The sequence below is a fragment of the Hydra vulgaris genome, chromosome 01 (genome assembly GCF_038396675.1).
Source record: "Hydra vulgaris chromosome 01, alternate assembly HydraT2T_AEP".
Taxonomy (NCBI): domain Eukaryota; kingdom Metazoa; phylum Cnidaria; class Hydrozoa; order Anthoathecata; family Hydridae; genus Hydra; species Hydra vulgaris.
The window spans coordinates 27,156,615-27,176,057 of NC_088920.1; the positions used below are offsets into that span (position 1 = coordinate 27,156,615).

The 19,443-nt window shown below is 28.9% G+C and overlaps 1 protein-coding gene across 1 annotated transcript in view; it reads left to right on the forward strand.

The window, feature by feature from the left end:
• LOC100210554 (histone-lysine N-methyltransferase 2A) overlaps positions 1-19,443 on the forward strand; it is a 100,968-nt gene that overhangs the window by 21,210 nt on the left and 60,315 nt on the right. Inside the window, exon 6 of the mRNA XM_065787796.1 lies at positions 4,730-4,803. Within this exon, the coding sequence (XP_065643868.1) occupies positions 4,730-4,803 (74 nt within the window). The remainder of the gene's footprint in view (positions 1-4,729; positions 4,804-19,443) is intronic.

Sequence of the window (19,443 nt, forward strand, 5' to 3'; positions counted from 1 at the left end):
AAGTTACGAGAAAAGTAAATGAAAAAGAAGGAGAAAATGTTCTTTGTTACATTAATTTTAAATGATAATTAAATAAGAACTTCAGTCGTTACTGACGTTGAAAAAGAAAAATGATTGCACATTTTATATCACATTTGTATCATTTTATATCTTTCATTCATTTTCATTTAAAATCATTTTATAAGCTGCTAATGTTAATTAGTTGATAATAATGTTAATGCCTCTTGCCGGCAGAAGCTGAACTAGTATTTAATAAAATCATGACAATCGTTTTATGAAATACTATCGAAACTATTTATGTTACTTAAAACGAAACTCTATATTACAATATATATATATTTAAGATTTCAATAGTAGAAAAAAAAAGCAATTGTGCATTTGGTAATTTTAAATTTATCTAAATATTAAAGTTAACTTCTCAGTCACTCAGCATTAACCGAACAAAGAGTTTTTAAAGCAGAGTCTTCGACCAGAGAACCTCGACAATTTCAAATACGAACTTTCTTTTTTCCGGAGTCTTAACTAATTGAAATCTAAAAAATTTATTTTTATCACAGAGGGGCTTGGTGTGCGGCTCTTACTCAACGCGGTTAATGCATGTACTGGAAAATACACGAATTTTGCGTTTTTATAAAAATTATTCGGGTTAAAAAAATGTTTCGCTCCATTTTTTTAACCCGAATAATTTTTAGAAAAAATTTTTTTTTTTCTCCTAGCGCTTTAGTTTGCCTAAAATCAAACAAAGTTAAATTTTTTTTTAATTGCTCAAGTTTAGATATAAAATTTTGCTTTATAGTTGATGGACCATATTTTGGTATAAAATAGTGCTGCTCTCAATGAAGATAAAACATTAAACTGAGGAAACAACTTTTTCAAACAAGTTTTAAGTTATATGTTTAATTTCTAACCAGTCATATGTCTGCAAACATATTAAAAGTCGAAAAAAATTAGTTATTTCAAGTTTAAAATCTGTTTTTTCCATTTTATATGAAAGTTTTTATTAGTATGAGTGTGAAGAACACACAAATTGACATACGACTAGTTAGACTTTTAAAGTTAAACCTCAAAGGTTTATTTAAAAGTCTAAGCTCAAAATTAAAACATTACTGTGATGTGAGCCATCCCTATTTTATAATGCCATAAAACTATTTAATTAAAACTCCGGTCTTTAAATTATCATAGATATATTTTATTTGAATATATATAATTTTTATTTTTTTTGTAGAAAATATATATACATATTTTCATACTCCATCGCAAAAGAAATGTTAAGTTTTAAACAATATATATAGATATTGTTTAAACTTAACATATCTTTTAAAACTTAACATATCATATTGTTTAAAAACAAATGTTGCAGACCGGAAAAAAAATATGTTTGTTATCACCGAGAACAAACAAGACAAAAAAGTTTGAGAACTTACATTAATGGCGTTGAGTAGTCGATAATTTGTAAGTTTTATTGACTACGGATAAATTAAACTAAAAATAAAAAACAAATTTTTTCATTGCGATTGGAAGCAAATAGTTATTAGAAAAATAAATAAAATGATATAAATAAAATGTAGGAATAAAAAAATGTTCTTAGTTAACATTATATTATTATTAAAACAATAATAAAATAAGAACTTCAATCATTTATGAAAAAAGCAGTTATGGATTTCACCACCAGTAAAATGAAATTAGTATTGGTAAGTGAAGCAAAAAAAATTAATAGTTTACGTCATTTATAATACTCACAAACAAAGCGATTTTAAAGTAGCGTACAAACTATAAAATTATTTTAGAAGCTTTTTTCAAAGATTTACATTTTATGAAATTTTGGTAAATGCATTTTCAAAGACATCCTGATAATTTGTCAAACGTTATATAACTTTTTTTTTTTCAACCGGTCAACCTTGACCGGGAATAATTCATTTTGAGAGGTCAAAATAGCAATTACAGTCATTTCGGGCAGTCAGTGACCAGTGACCGCCGGTTATTTTCCACGCTGAAAATCCATTCCATGATGACACCTAGTCTCAAAAAAATTACTTTCTAAGTATTACTTTCTAAGATTACTTTCTAAGTGTCCTATGAAATCTGTGCAAACTGATTAAAAACTATAAATGATAAAATAAATTTCATTATAAAAAGAATTTGAATATATATATATATATATATATATATATATATATATATATATATATATATATATATATATATATATTGGAATATTGGGTATATAAATATGTATATATATGTGTGTGTGTATATGTATATATGTATAAATTAGTAAAAATACTTATATAAGTTTCTTCTACAGTGTGTTTCACCTTTTGTAGGTTCATTAGGATGGTTCTTTTCTGATGAACCAACAGAAGGTGTACCAGACTGTAGAAAAAATTTAGATAAGTGTTTTACTAATTTATTATTGCTAGATATAAAGAATATGAAAAAATAAATGTATAAAATTTAGAAGGTTAATCTAAAATAAATCTAAAATAATGCAACAACAACAACTGCAGCAAAAAGTCCATTTGGCAAAAAACTTTGCTTAATTAGGACTTTTAATTTGAATTTGATATAAGTGCATATAATAACAAAATTTCCAACACTTCAATAGAAATTCTAAACTTTGAACGCTTAAAAATTTAGCTTTGCGTCAAATATAATTAAATATAATTAAACATTTTCACTGATATCTTTAATTTGGTTAAGCTTCGATTAAATTCTAATAATGACTACTATATTAAAAATTCAAAAACATCAATTCAAAACATAAAAAGTTCAAAATTTAAATACCTTTGTGTCAAATATAAGTTAGCAAACTAAACATTTTTACTGATATCTTTGATTCAGTTAATTTTTGATTAAGTTTTATTTATTAAAAAAATCTCGAAGGTTGCTAAAAGAAAGCTATCAAGTAGAACTATAACATAAAAATACATAATACCAGGGGCTATTCTAGACCGTTTTTGACAGCGCTGATCGCCGTATTTGGGTGCCGCCCAAATTCAGAAATTAAGGACTTTTTTTTTTATGGCAAATATCTTTTTTTTTTGCGAAAAAATGCTTACTTACGGCTAATTTCCTTACAGAAAGGCGCCGGCATGGGGGTATCGCTGCCCAAATTATTTTCCAAGAAAAGCCTCTGAATACTATAAATTTGACAAAATAAAAAGAAAAAAAAAACAATATATTCAAAAAAAAAAAGAAAACTTTTGCGAAAAGAGTGAGAATGTGATTCTCCCAATATGAAGATTTGGATAAAGCATATTATATGTGGCTTTTAAACATCCAACACCAAACATTTCTGTGTCATTTTGTGTTGATAGTAGGGTTTGCACAAAAACCTATCTAAAAAGAATTTTTGAAAAACTGTTTTTCTAATTCTAAAAATTCCCAAAAAATCGTTTTTTCGAATTTTTTAAATTAAAATTGAAAAAACGAAAAATACTTAACTTAGATATTATATTTATTTCACTTATCGTAATTTTTCCTAAAAAAATATGGTTTAAAAAAACAATATGTCCACTGAAAGGTGGCTAAGTCTTGTTCTAATTTTGGACTCATAATTGCCTTCAATTGAAAATACGCGTTCACAAGGTACTGAGCTCAGAACTCAGTTAGGTATAGAAAACACATATAGATAAATACTGCATTATTACATATAAATAAATATAAATATCATAATAGTATAATATATATTATTAATAAATAAGTGTATTAGACTATTACATTTATAAAAACATAAACATAATATAAATTTACATATAAATACATTTTATAAATACATATAAATGTGTATTAAATTAAAACTATTCAAGAAGAATATTTTTTGTGAAGCCATCATGGCAAAACTTTCCCTAAAACTTTGTGTTTACATCTGTGTATAGACAAGCAACTGTTTTTATTGGGTAATTATTATGCAACATTTTGCAAAAATGAAATCGAATTCTTATCTACCACAGGGAAAAAGTTAAAGCTGCGTCTTAAAAAATGAGAGCTTCACTTAATTCAGACATTGGCTAAGTTGGACAAAATATATATACCCTGTCAGAGTCCAAGTTAACGGGATTCTACTGTGTGTATATACATGCATACATACATACATACATACATACATACATACATACATACATACATACATACATACATACATACATACATACATACATACATACATACATACATACATACATACATACATACATACATGCATACATACATACATACATAATACATACATACATATGTACGTAAATACATACATACATTCGTACATGCATACATACATACATACATACATACATACATACATACATACATACATACATACATACATACATACATATGTACGTACATACATACATACATACATACATACATACATACATACATACATACATACATACATACATACATACATACATACATACATACATATGTACGTACATACATACATACATACATACATACATACATACATACATACATACATACATACATACATACATACATACATACATACATACATACATACATACATACATATGTACGTACATACATACATACATACATACATACATACATACATACATACATACATACATACATACATACATACATACATACATACATACATACATACATACATACATCTTGATGCTTCTTAATCATTTTTAAAGTAACTTTCTTGTGTTCTTGTCAAGAGAAAAAAAATTAAAAACTTTTTATTTTTTTATAGCAATAGGAGATGCATAAATCCTATTATTGGAAAACAGATTGTGATAAATAAAAAGTTATCTAAAAGAATTCCAGGTATCTTAATGTCTTTTTTTTTTTTAATTTTGTTTATGCAATTCTATTACTACTGCATATTTAGGAAAGTCAGCTCAGTCACTATTAATTTTTTTGTTTCTTTTTTTTTATTCTGTGTTGCTTACATGCTTTCATATCTAAATTAAAATAAAAGTGAATTAGTGATTGTGGCAGGGGTAGATGTAAGCCCCTTCATGTGCTGAAACTAAAGAGTTAAAAAAATAGTTATAAATATTGACACGCTAATATTAGACTGCCAATCTTATTATTTTTTGTTAGAAAATGTATTTTGAAAAAAGTTTCAAGTGAAAACTATGCTTTGCAAAAGATGAAAAAATTATTTTACAAAACTTCCTAATGTAAATCATACTTAGCAGGGAATGAGAAAATTGGAAAAGTTTATTGGTTCCGCATTACTAAAATTTGCAATCTGATTTGTTTCTGATTTGGTTAAAAATAAACTCTGTAGTGTAAACTACACTTTGCAGCATCTGCAGCAGTTTTTTGATTGGTTGCAAATGTATGCCGTTGTATCAGGATTTAACTAAAGTATTCTAAAGTAAGATATAAACTAAATTTCCAAGCATTGGCATGAATAAATTCTGATGTCAAATCTAGTTAATTTGTTCAATGATATTTCTTAATGTGTTCCTGTACCAAAAAAACACTGTGCTCAATAATTTAAGAAATATGTTGTACCTATCTTTCACTGATTACGGTAGATAAATGAACACTTTGGCTATTGTAAAGTGATTTTTTGTTGATCTTTGAGCTTTTCTCAGTCATATGACAAATTTTATGATTTTTACCTCGTTTTGGTATCAAATGATATTTTTTTTTTAAATACTATTACTGGAACCTTGGATCAAACAAATCCAAATCCAAAATGGTTTCCTTAAAAGATTGAGTAAAGGACTTTCGATCTTTTGTTGTAAACAAAGCTAGATCAAAATGTATCAATGTGATTCAAAAATATATATACACATTTTTTCTGTGGTTATTTTAGGTGCTCCAAGAAGACCTAATGGTCGCATCACAGAGCACCACAGAAAAGCATTTAACTTTAATGCTTTTAAGCATTTAACTAAGTTTACGCTTACTTAATGTCAAAAAAAAAAGCTTAGAGTAGGCATCGATACACCACAGATCACTGTAAGATCCAGCATTTTTTGGTGTTTGAGATAATAGACATGGCCCAAACTCCAAACATTTGTATGTTTATACTTATATCAAATAATGAGGCTTTGCAAAATATTGCAATGATTGGAGGCTGGGAATAAAAGAGCGCTAAAATTTCATTACCCCTGCCCTAAACGTGAGAATTTTTAACTAAGTTTATGTTCATCAATAAATTTTAAGTTTCATAGTATTATCTTTCAGCATTCATAAATTATGATCCATATAATTTTTGAATGCTTAAAGATTGAAAAGCAATACTTAAAATTTATTGATGTATATAAATTTAGTTAAAAATAACGAAAAAAATTATTTCATCAACTTGCTGCTCTCACTTTGGGGCAGGGGGATAATATTTTAGGGCTTTTTTTCAATAGCGAGAAAACAGTCACCATAGCTAGCTCCTTGAATCCACTTTTCTTTTTGCTTGAATCCTTCTTTTTTTAATAGTTCTTTACAAGAACTCTTTATTTGAAGTAGCTTCTAAAGCTTCTCCAAGCTCATCACATGCTCTACACTATCTTGAAATTTTTTTACTGTAAGCACAGCAAAATTGAATTTTTTATTACAAAATATTTTTCTTAAAACAAGAAGTTTCTTGTTTTAAGAAATATCCTACCCTGCAATTTATTTTTAAAAACAAGAAATATATTTCTTGTTTTAAGAAATAAATTTCTCCAAACTATGATCAATAGATTTACGATTTTGCTGTGAGTTTTGGCGAGTTGTTAGTGGCTTAGAAAGATTGTAAAAGTTTTGGAATTCATTGTATTGCAAAAAGTCTAAGGGAGTCTCATCCGTAAGCATTTTTTCAAACTATGACCTAGAATATCAAAAATTAACCAGTAGTCTGGTGAAATATACTACTCAAGACACCTAGTGGGTGGTCTTTATTACTAAAAACTGCTTTTAGAAGGAATTCAGCTTTGATTCTATCCGTTTTTAAATCTTTTGGACCTCTGTTTGTTTTTGAATACAGGACTTTTAACCATTTTTATATTGTGATCTCGATCAAAAGATGCTAACGCCAACACTAAACACCTCTATGGTTTTACCATTATTTGAATTTCACCTCTACATCAGGCTCATTATACATCTGCCAATAGTCTTGTCGATCTTAAAGGTTTAAGTTAAAAATAATGCAATGTAGATAAAATAAGATTTAAAATGACACTTCTAAAAACTTATTACATTTAATTTTGACAAGATAAAATCAAAGTGCTATTTCTATCGATTTCATTTTATTATATTTCAATTGATTTAAAGAAAAGTCTGTCATTGGAAAAAAAATTGGTTTAGAGTTATTTTCTTTGTATTTTACATCTCATTTTAAACCATTTTGCAAGCCATTGTTTTTAATCAATTTTTTACTTTATGACATAAATTATTCTTAAAAAATAAGACTAGATTATCAAAACTTATGAAATTAAGTTTTGCTTTAAAAATTGCAGAATCAGAAAAGTTGCAGGTCAAAAACCGCGATGCCCTGGAAAGAGAAATGTAGTCATCAGTCTATTGATCTCTTTGAGTATTTTATTACTCAGAATAAAAACCTGCCTGATTTTAGCAACTTGAATTTCATGAAATTCCAGGCGTGTGAAACAACTCCATATTTGTTAATTTTCACCTAATGGTCTGACTTTTTTCTGCAAATGTATACATTTTTTTCAAATATATACAAATGTAAATAATTTTAAAATTAGAAATTTATACATTTTGTTTTTGCAAAAAGGTATTTTAAAGTGAAGTAGTTTTATCTTTACCTTACTTTTTTTTAACGTTTATGGTTTTATGATATAAATAATTTACTCGCTGGCTTAAAAGATTTATTTATAGCTATGGCTATATGAAGTACTCCGACATGATGGCTGGAGGTTATCAAGAATAATGGTTGGCCAGGAAACTGAACTAATCTTGTACAAACCCTTTTTAAATAGCCAGGGCTTGAAGTGAGTGAACTGTATGAGATCAGAAGCATCTAAGAAATTTTTAATTGCTTTGTATTCGGTCTATACGCTATTGTGTTTAAAATCCACATTTTTTAAATTTCATAATGAATTTGTGCGTTTTTAAAATACTACCAGTTAAAAAAAATAATAGTAATAAAAATGCGCACAATCGGTATAGGAAAAAAAAAAACTTCCATTATTTGTAATGACGTTATTATATAGTTAATGATTTGTAAATTTCTACTCTCTCTGATTGTTTGAAAATGCTCTTAAAACTCAAAATGTAAAAATTTTAAACTTTGAAAGAGTGGTGCGAGTATAAATAGTCATCCAAAATAAAAAATAATATAATTTTATAAAGAAAACAATACCTTGGGAATATTTTATGACACTCCGCATATTAAAATTAGTTCATGAGGGTCAAAATGTGCAGTCATGGCACAGTGGTTAGAGCGCTTGCTTTAGAAGTAGGAGATCCAGGTTCGAAATGAGCTCTAGACATATTTTTGCGTTATGGTTCGGAAGGAGGCGTGAACTTCCTGGTTAAATGCACTTCCGCAGTGCTCTGTGACAAGACCGTTAGATCTTTTTGGGGCACCTAAACAACAACAAAAACAAAACAAAAAAACAAAAAAAATAGGATGAGCTAATATATGTGTGTGTGTGTGTGTGTGTGTGTATAAATAAGAGTTATATATATAAGATATATATATATATATATCTAAAAGATGTATATATATATATATATATATATATATAACAAATATATATATATCTTTTATATACATATGGGCCATTCCATTTTTAAATTATGTTACATGCGCAGCAACTTTATCAAATATTTGCCTATTTAAATAGTAAATTAAACTTTTAGCTATTTTGTATGAAATCTGTTAGTCTAAAGAATAAAATTAGCTAAAAAGTTTTGAGTCTGGCCAAAAGAGGGCAAACTTATTACTGAAAATGCCACTTAACTTACGTTACACAGAAAACAAGGTAAAAAAATTGCTTCAACTTTTAGGTCAGATTTCTGTGAATCAGTAAACCGGTTTGTATTAAAAACTTTCTCAAGATGTTAAGAATTCTATGCTAATTTAAAAAATATATAAAATTTTATCAGAGGTAACCGGCTACAGAAAATAAACTTGTTTTTTTGATACTATGTATTTATCTTACGTTACCAAGCGATGTTTATCGTGGATTTTTTACATCTATTATTCAGAGTTAGAGTTACATAACAAAAGAATTGCAAAAGTAGTGAACTCTTTCATTAAAAATAATGAACAAAGGAAATTTTAAAAAACTCGTGGCACTCTTCCTGAGTGATTTCATAACATTTATAAAAGTTATCTAATGAAAACAGTTTTTATGCAAGACCAAGAGCAACTTTAAAATATTATTAAAGTATTACAACTTTATTAATACTTATTTAAGTCGTTTAAAATCTTTGGTTTGTCAAAGTTTTTACTTACACTCTTTTTGTTTATGCGTATTGCCTTGTTTTCATTAGGTTGAATTTTCAAAATGCTGCAAAGTATTTACATTTAAACTTTTTTAAATATTTTTGACAAAAAAATTGCTATCACAGTTTAAGAGGGGTTCAGGTATATGTGATCATTTGTGACAGAAGCAAAGGGTTTAAGAATGGACAAATACAGGGTGACGTGCTTTATGGATGACCCATAATTGCATTTACAAACAATTTGTTTTACTAAAACAAAAATAAAAAAGATTTTAACTGATTTTTTTTATATTAGGAGAATAGCAAATAAATCTTTTTAATTTTTTATTTTTAATGTCTAATTACAAATATTTATTAATTCTTATTTTTATTTATTTATGTGTACTGATACTTTAATGTCTAAATACAAGTATTTATTAATTCTTATTTTTATTTATTATGTGTCAAATAAAATAAGAATACATCAACAAATAAAAAAGCAATAATATAAATAATTTTAATTAACATTAAAAAAAATAGTTTTTCTTTCTAAATTCTCCTAATATAAAAAGTTTCTGTTAGAATCTTGTCTTACCAAAGCGAATTACTTAATGACGTAATTCATTTTGTAAACAAAAACTTCATGAAAAGCGCCAGAACTTTAGTAAATGCTCATAGTTTTAACTTATGTTACACAAATTTAAAATAAAAATGTGCTTTAACTAAGCATCATTATTCAAAACTTTAAATGTAAAAACAAAGCATTTAATATTCTTTTGCATATATTATTAAAAAACTTATGTTTTTTAACTAAATTTAAAAAAAAAGCAAAACTTTATCATGTTTTAATTACTTACGTTACGTGAAAATTGCAATAGTTCTTTCATTATTTGCTTAAAATATGTATATTTTATAAAGTATTAAATTTGACCAACAACAATTTAAACATGTTAGCTCCATTTTCATGCTTAATTAAATCCAATTATGCAAATAAATTCATGGTTAAAATAACATTTTACAATGATACCTTTTTTATCATGCGACAATGAGAAAAACCATAGCTTTTGGAGGCATAAAAATGACTTAAATTAATTAATTTTAGTATAAAAGGTATATTTTAAGTAAACTTTCATGTGTCTGCATCAATATTCATTTGCTAAAAGTTGATTAAAAAGAGAATAACGTTTGACTGCTTTTTCATTTTCCGCCGTGGAATTGCCCATATGTATATATATCTTTTATATATATATATATATATATATATATACATACATATACATATACATTAGGGTGGTCCAGAATTACATATTCAAAATTAAAAGTGTTCCTAACCACTCTCCACAAGGCTAACTTTGTTCTACTATATATAAGGAATAACCATGCAAAATATTGTACCAATTTGAGCAATTTTAGGTGTCAATAGGATTTCAACATTTTGGGCAAGCTCCTAATTTTATGGCATGTTCGTAGCAGAAATCACATTGTTGAGTGTTTATACATAATTTTTAGTTTTGTTTTTTCTCAACAGCCTTTCTGGGACACCATAAAAAGTAATTGTTCTAGTTCTTTGTGCAATTTGTAAACGCAGACATCTTGCCATCAGCGAAAAATTTTTAAAAATTGAAATTTTTTCAAATATATAGTATTTTTGAATTTTTATTCTGACTATAGAAGAAAAGCTTAAAAGGTTAGTAATTTGTATCAGCTGCTTTATGCACATATTACATAATTACAGTTAATTAGTTACCATGAATTGTTAATTAATAATCTATTGTTTATTAAATGGCATAGTGTAATATTATCAATTTATTAATCATATATTGAGGCCTTAAAACAATTGTTGTTGCTTTTAAAAAAAAATGAACATTGAACATTTAAACATAACATTCATAAACAGTATGACAATATTTACTATATAGTATTTTTTTTATATCCACAGGCAGGTACTTAATTACATAATGTCAACCTGCAACAAGAAGTTCTGCTGAAGTTTGGCTTGTCGGCAAGGCCACCAACCAATTCTCTTCAGCAAGATTGGCTATGAACGGTGATGCCATCCGCTGCCTCCTCTTTTACCACCTCGAAGAACACCTCACTGTGAAAGACAGTATTAATCGCACAATTAAAAATATTAATATGATTTGGAGCAAAGCAAGAGTTCCAACTCAGAGGATTGATTCTGGTGAAAGAAAACTGAATAAGTTGTATGGTAAAAAACAACTGTTGAAGGTGAATAGGTCGAAAGCATATGAAAGCTGTAGATTTAAAGAGCAAATGTTCAAAGATGACCTGATGGAACTTTTTGACTTGGCCACAAAGAATGCTTTAGACATCATGACAAACAATGAAGACAGACAATTCCTAACGATGCAGAGAGAAGATGTCACCAGTTCAAGCATGGCTGGAGTGGATCGCAATCTTGCAGAGAAAGAGAAGATGAAGAGAGCTTGTATAGAAGCTAATGAAAATCAAAGACTGAAAGAGACAGAAAACTTGCAGCAAATAGAAACATCTGGTCCTGCTTTGGATATCAGTTCTTCTTTTAAGTCTGAAGGCGAGGACGATGTCGACGATGAAGACTTCAGAGTTCCATCATCATTATCTCAAACTCCTTCCTCAAAGCCTAAACGACTGAAAAGCATGATAGCAACTTCAGAAGTCACAGGGGCTTTAGATAGAGTAATCTTCCTGATCGTGGAGCTATGTATGTTGTTGCATCAGTAGCAAAAGCTTTAGACCATCCTCTTGACAACCTGACACTGTCTAGGAGCACCATCAGAAGGTCACGGATGGCTACCCAAAAAAAAGTAGCTGAAGCAGAGAAGAGCTCTTTTTCAACTGAATTTCCTCTTCTTCTCCATTGGGATGGGAAACTGCTTCCAGACAGCTGGTACAAAAGAAACTGTCGATCAAATTGCTGTGATCGTCACTGGGAATGGTATCGAGAAGTTGTTGGCAGTCCCAAAAATTGTAGGGGGAACTGGGGAAAAACAGGCTGCTGCATGCTTAAAAGTACTAGATGACTGGAATCTAAGAAAAAAAGTTCAAGGTCTGGTATTTGATACAACTTCCTCCAAATCAGGCATCCATCGAGGGGCTTGCGCTCTTATTGAGGAAGCCATTGGCCATGAACTTGTAAACATTGGATGCCGTCATCATGTCCTGGAAGTCGTTCTGAACAGTGTCTTCACAACTGTTTTTGGTGGGACGGGTGGACCAGAAGTTGGTCTTTTTAATAGGTTTTAGAAGAAATAGCCATACATCAGACAAACAGAGTATTCGCCAGCTAGAGATGAAATCTTCAATGAGGATACCAAAACTCTTTGGACAGAGATGGCTGTCTACTACACCAAAGCCATAGGACATCAGCAGCCTCGGGAGGATTACGTCAAGCACCTTCAGCTATGTCTTGTCTTCCTCGGTAGAAGCAGTTTTAAGATGGAGTTCCAGTTCTGAGCTCCAGGAGCAATGCATCATGCTCAATGGATGTTGAAGGCCATCTGTTCTCTAAAAATGGTGCAAATTTGAAGGTCAGTTGGAATTGACTTCTAAAGAGAAGCGAGGTCTGAAGGAGCTGGTACTCTTCGTTTTTCTCATTTGTGGATGTTTCTGGCACGAGGCTCCACTGGCTTCATACGCTCCCCTGAATGATGCAATGATGATTGGGCTTCTCAAGAAATATCCAAACCGTATCATTGCTGATGCGGCTTACACTGCATTTACTCAACATCTGTGGTTCTTCTCAGAACACCTTGTGGGCTTAGCTTTTTTGACAACTGAGTCCCTCTAGATGTTAAAAGAGCCATGATAGCCAACCTCCAGCTTCCACAGACTCAGTCAGCTCTGAAGAGAATAAGCACGTGTCTGCGCAGACTTTAATCATCTTGAAAAGTTTGTGACCCAAAAAATATTTCACTCTTCAAAGTACTTAGTATCACTGGAACAGAGGAGGCCAAGAGTTTCCTGTTGAAAGATCCAGGCATTTGATGGGGCATTACTTATATGTAATAATTTTGAAATCAGTATTATAACAATTTTTCATTTAAAATTTTAAATATTAAAATATGAAAATATCAAATGAAATTTTTACTCTTTTGACCGTATAGACCGTATACATAAAAAGTCAAAATTTTTATTGACCCCTAAATATTATCCGATTTGCTTCAAATTTTTACAGAAATTCTCTAATATTATATGAAACGAGATAAGCCTTGTGGAGAACAGAATTTCCAAACTTTATTTTTTTGGACCACCCTAATATACATATATATACATATATATATACATATATATATATATATATATATATATATATATATATATATATATATATATATATATATATATATATATATATATATATATATATATATATATATATATATATATATATGCATAGTCATAAGAATACATAGTCTGGAAACATGGACGGTTTCCATTGTTTTTCGATTTTAACTTGAAAACTGCACAACGACCTGGCAAACCTGCACAAGATTAAAAAATGGCATTTTTTAACAGCGATTTCGAGATAAATAGTGATTTGGAATGTTTGAAATAGATTCTTCCAAAGTGTATAATACGGAGAACTCTTCTAATACATTGTCACCACTAAAGCTGAAAAGCATAGTTGAAGAATGTGCAAGTTTATTGCAAATGGACATGTGTCTGCCATTTGATATAAGAAAACAGTTCTCATGCGAGAAATTTAGTTATTCATTAGATGATGCTGAAAATCTTTGGCAAAAGTTAAAACCAATAATAGAACAATTTAAAGGCAATAGTGATTTATTTTATCAAGATTATTATGGTGTATCAAGATAATTATATTCAGTGAGTAGTGTATTACTTTGAGTAATACACTACTCACTGAAATGTCTTCTCTTTTATTAAACAATCTTTCTGATATAAAACCAAATACTATTGAATCTGTAAATACAACTCAGGAAATAACTGATATAGAGAGAAAGAGTTTACAATATCTTATTGGATATATTTTTCATAGAGTGTATACTAAATTTAAAAGTAGTAAAAATGTATGTAAGTATAGCCAACAGTGTGTTTCAATTTTACTGCGCTGCAGGGTTATGGAAGATGATACTCAGACACTTGTAAATATTAGAGATAGAGGGGGTTTGTGGAAAGTACACAATATAATTCAAGATCTTTTTCTGACATGCAAGAATATTTTTTGTAAAAAAACAACACAAGTTTTTTCAAAACTAGATCCTGAAGTTCTAATCGAGTCCATGTCGACAAATTATATTGTTTTATCCCTTTATAAGCAAGTTTGCAATGATCTAGAATCAACTGAAGTTAGTAAGAATTTGCTAGAGCACTTAATTACATTATTTGTAAGAGTTCGTTCATTTTCTTATGCCAAAGATATTATTGAAAAACGTAAGATGAGAAAGAAAACCTGTAAAACTCGTTTATTGCGATGCGAAATAAAGAAAGCAAGTGAAGGAAATTGACATATATATTGAACATGCGTAATTGATCATAACCCTGATAAATTGATCATTTAATATATATATATATATATATATATATATATATATATACTAGCTGGAGTTACCCGGCGTTGCCTGGGCCAACATTTAAACTGGCTTACCTGATATCTGTACACAAAAATGACCCCGGTCTGTACACAAAACCCCCCTGACCCCGGGGTCAGGGGGCCCATTTTTGGGCCCCCTTGACCCCGGGGATTGGGGTACGGGGGCAAAACCCAGCTAAGAACCTTCTCCCCCTCAAGGACTACCCCCATGCCAAATTTCATTGAGATCGGTCCGGCGGTTTGGATTTCTATAGAGAACAAACAAACACACACACATTGCCCTTCATATATATAGTAGATATAAATATATATATATATATATATATATATATATATATATATATATATATATATATATATATATATATATATATATATATATATATATATATATATATATATATACATCACACTGACATCACACTGATTAAGGGATAGATGAGGGTACATGCATAGACTGATTTAGGGAGAATCTGCAAGTAAGTTGTTAGCACATTGAAAGGTTTGGGTTAGGGCAGGGATCAGCTTTTTTTCATTATTTTTCCTTTTTCTAAAAAAACACTACTAAATAAACTAAAATTTTCTAAAAAAAAACACTTAAAGAAAGGTAACATATTTTATCATGTTTTGCTCACTATAGTTGGCAAGAGTAAGTGTATATATATATATATATATATATATATATATATATATATATATATATATATATATATATATATATATATATATATATATATATATATTATATATATATATATATATATATATATATATATATATATATATATATATAGTTTCCCCTAAAAATAAAAGGTCATTGTTTTCGTTGAAAGAGGTTACACACACCATGAACCTTGATTACACCTTAGTTCCCTAATAAAAGTTTTTTTTTTCTCAAAAAGTATATCAACCTGGGTCTCAAAAGAACCAGAATTTTATACAAATTTTAGAAATAATTGAAAAAAATCAATTTTTTTTAAACCAAAAATTAAGATCAAAATTATTATTAATTTTGTGACATTTAGTAGCAATATCTTTTTAAAAAGATTTTCATAAGGAAGAATACAAATATTTTTTTAATAATTAAAAAGAGCTATTTATAAAAAAGAATTGTTTCTTTTGGCACCTCAATAACCTTACTCGCATGGGGCAATTTTCCGTTGCTACAGTACTGGCTGAGCCAATAAAGTAAAATTTTATTGAAGTGAATTAATTTTAGTTACGTTAAAGATATTCTTATGACTGTAGTGACAAAGTATTTCATCACTACATAGTCACACAAGTGATAAAGTACTTTATCGCTTTCATTTAACATATATTTTTTCAAAGCAAACTTTGATCACACCTGCGACCGTCAGTCACAGTCCCCCTTTATTTACTTATAAATAATTATGCAAGCAAATAGAAAACAAGCAAAAGTTATTCCAAGTGAATTAAAATTATAAGTATTGATCTTGTTTATTTTAAATGTTTACTATACCTGTGGCGGATTTAGTAAAAGGCGTGGGGGCAAGCTGACTCCCATGCCCCCTACAATAGTCAAACGGCGCCCCCTAAAATATTCAAAAAAATAATTTTCCTTTTAAATAAGCCTAAGGAGGGGGTCCAAAATCAGTAGTTTAACTTACTTGAACTTGATGGAAGCCCGCCAATTTATTTTAATAAAATATGCCAATTGTATTTTGTTTAGAAATATTTTTTGAAGAAAAACACAATGCCTTTATACTAATTCATTTATAGATACTCTTACCATTATAAATGACAAATAATGCTTTTAAAACTTTGTGGTTATGAAAATAACCTTTTTTTTTCCAATTAATAAATGTGAAAAAGCAGAACTTAATGTTGGTTTGTAATTTGAATTAACTTTGAACTATTTTTTTTTCTTTTCGGTAAAGGATTATTTTCAATATCCATGATATTATTGTTAGTATATTGAATGTTACCAGTAATTGGACGAACTGAAAATTGTGACTTGATTGTATTGTCATTGTAGCCAAAATCTTTGATAGATGGATTATCTTTCGAAGACAACGTGCAACGAATTGCACGTTGTCTTCCAAAATAGTTTTCAAGGTCATCTTGGCAGAATCTTTCAGAAAATACAAATCGAACACCATTTTCAAGTAAAAATTTAACAACTTCTTTAAATGAATGCACTGTAATTTGCAAACCTTCATAAGTTTGAGAAGAAATAAACATTTTTGATTTTGAGCTCTCATCAAAACTTCCTTCTCGTTGATCTATAGATTCTTTCCACAATTTAAAGTATAAGAGGAAGTTATCTAACCAAGCAAATCTTGAATCATCTACTGATTCATAAGGTTTTAAAAATTACTTTATTTTTGTTATATGCTCAACACTGTTCTTTACAATCAAACAATCAAAAAACATATCCATCATTAAACAAAATTCTGCAGTTCCAGCAGCTTCTGGTGGTCCAAACTGCTTTAAAACATTTCCTATCGTTTCGCTCAATACTTGGGATGCAAGACGTACCCTCATCACAGAATATGGTGTTAAGTTTACATGATCGCTTGTTAGTTTAGGAACAAGTTTTAAACCTCTTTCTAAATCAGAATTGTAAAATGTTGAAATATGATTCCAAAGAAGAAAAAATCCACTATTCCACATGTAGCGTGATTTACATCCAGAACCAGATTTACTTTCGAGAAGACAGTTTCGAGAAGTTTTGATTAGATGAGGTACATCTGCAAAGAAAAAGATGAATCTATTATCATTACTAAATAAGTTTTTAGTGCAATATATAATTTTTTTCCCTGAGCCACCATCTAATTTCTTATGCATTTTGAAAAACTTCCTATTTGGAGATGCACCATCTGCAGTTGCAGCTATGACTTTCAAATTTATACTCTCCAGATAACGCACTGCTTTCCAAAATATTGGCATAAGTTGTGTCGATGTTACTCCAGTTGTGGCAAATGTCGCTAGACTATAGGAAAGTGGGTTTACTATACTTTTAACATGAAAAACTAAAACATAAGAGGCTAGCTCTCTCACATTTTTAAGTGTTGCATAGTTAGTTTGAATATCTCCTAAATCTACAAATCCAATTAACTCACCAGAGTATTTATCCCAAACCAAATCTTCTTGAACTTTCATTTTATCAAACAGAATTGTAACAAATCGTTCAGAACTAGAGAAGTTAGAAGTTTTATTTGCAAGATCATTAATGACTTGAAGATTAAAACCTCTTGAAGGATGTATATAATTTTTGTAGTCTCTCAAGGTGCGTAAACTTGGAAGAACTAAAAATCCTGAACCAGTCTTACTATCAAAACGCAAATCAGAATATGCTGACGAAGATTTAGCAGCTAAATTGAGACAAAATTTTATTATCATTGGATGATATTTAACACTACAGGGACTAGAAGCTTTAATATAATTTTGGTGCTTATTCCAAAATAGTTTCATGAAGTCTGGAATATTTTTTTGATTAAAACCAGAGTACAATGTTTTAAGGTCTTGATCAAGTTCTAAATTAACTTTTTCACTTTCCATATTCAAAACTGTTTTCATATGTTCAATCTGATTTTCCAACTGTTTGCATTTTAAACGATGTTGTTGCAAACTTAATTTAATTCGTTCGGTGGAGGTAAATTTAAGAGGAGCATTCAGCTTTGCAGGTTGGTTTAAAGTTTTATTTTTATTATTTACTTCATAATTAGTTTTAAGTTGCAAAGAATGGCATGAATAACAACAACTCTGGGATTTTATTAAAATATTACAATTAAGTGAACGATAAAACTCATCTTGATTTAATCTAGGTTTAAGAGGAAGTTGCTTAAAAAGCAAGTAGTTAAATCTTTAGTTATAACATGCTTTTCAAATTTAAAGTTTTTGTTGATTAAGTCTAAACTTTTTACTTCAACACCAGGACAAAGAACAAGAGTTTCAATATGACTTATAAATTTTGATAAAGAAACATTTAAAAAAGATCCTTTATATTGAAGGTACAAAAGATGATCTATTGGTAACATCCAACCAAAAATTCTTACACAATAGTCTAGCAACTTGTCGACATAAATTTCATACTTTGGTAAAATATGTTCTGGAGAATTACAAGTAATTACTATAAATCTATCATCCAAAGAAATTTTCCAACAATCATCAAGTGAGAGCGTTAAAATACGTTTTGAAAAATCATCAAAAGATTTGTAACATGACGTTGTAGTTCGAGAAATTAACTCTTGCGTCACTAAAAACTCCTCACGTTTTGTAATGGATATTGAACTTCGCTGTGATTGATTACTTTTCTTAGGGAGATTTAGAGTTGGCAATGCTCAATCCTTTAAAATTTTTCGAGATGAGTAAACCCAAAATTGATCTTCAGTAAAGTGAAGCTTGCAAATATAAAGGTTGAAGGAATTAATTCGTTTTATCAAAGAATCATCGATGAGTCTGTCTCTAGTAATTACGTTAATAAGCTCATTACTCCATTTCTTATTTGCATCATTAGTTGGAGTAGGAACTTTGAAAATGTTGATACCTTTGTG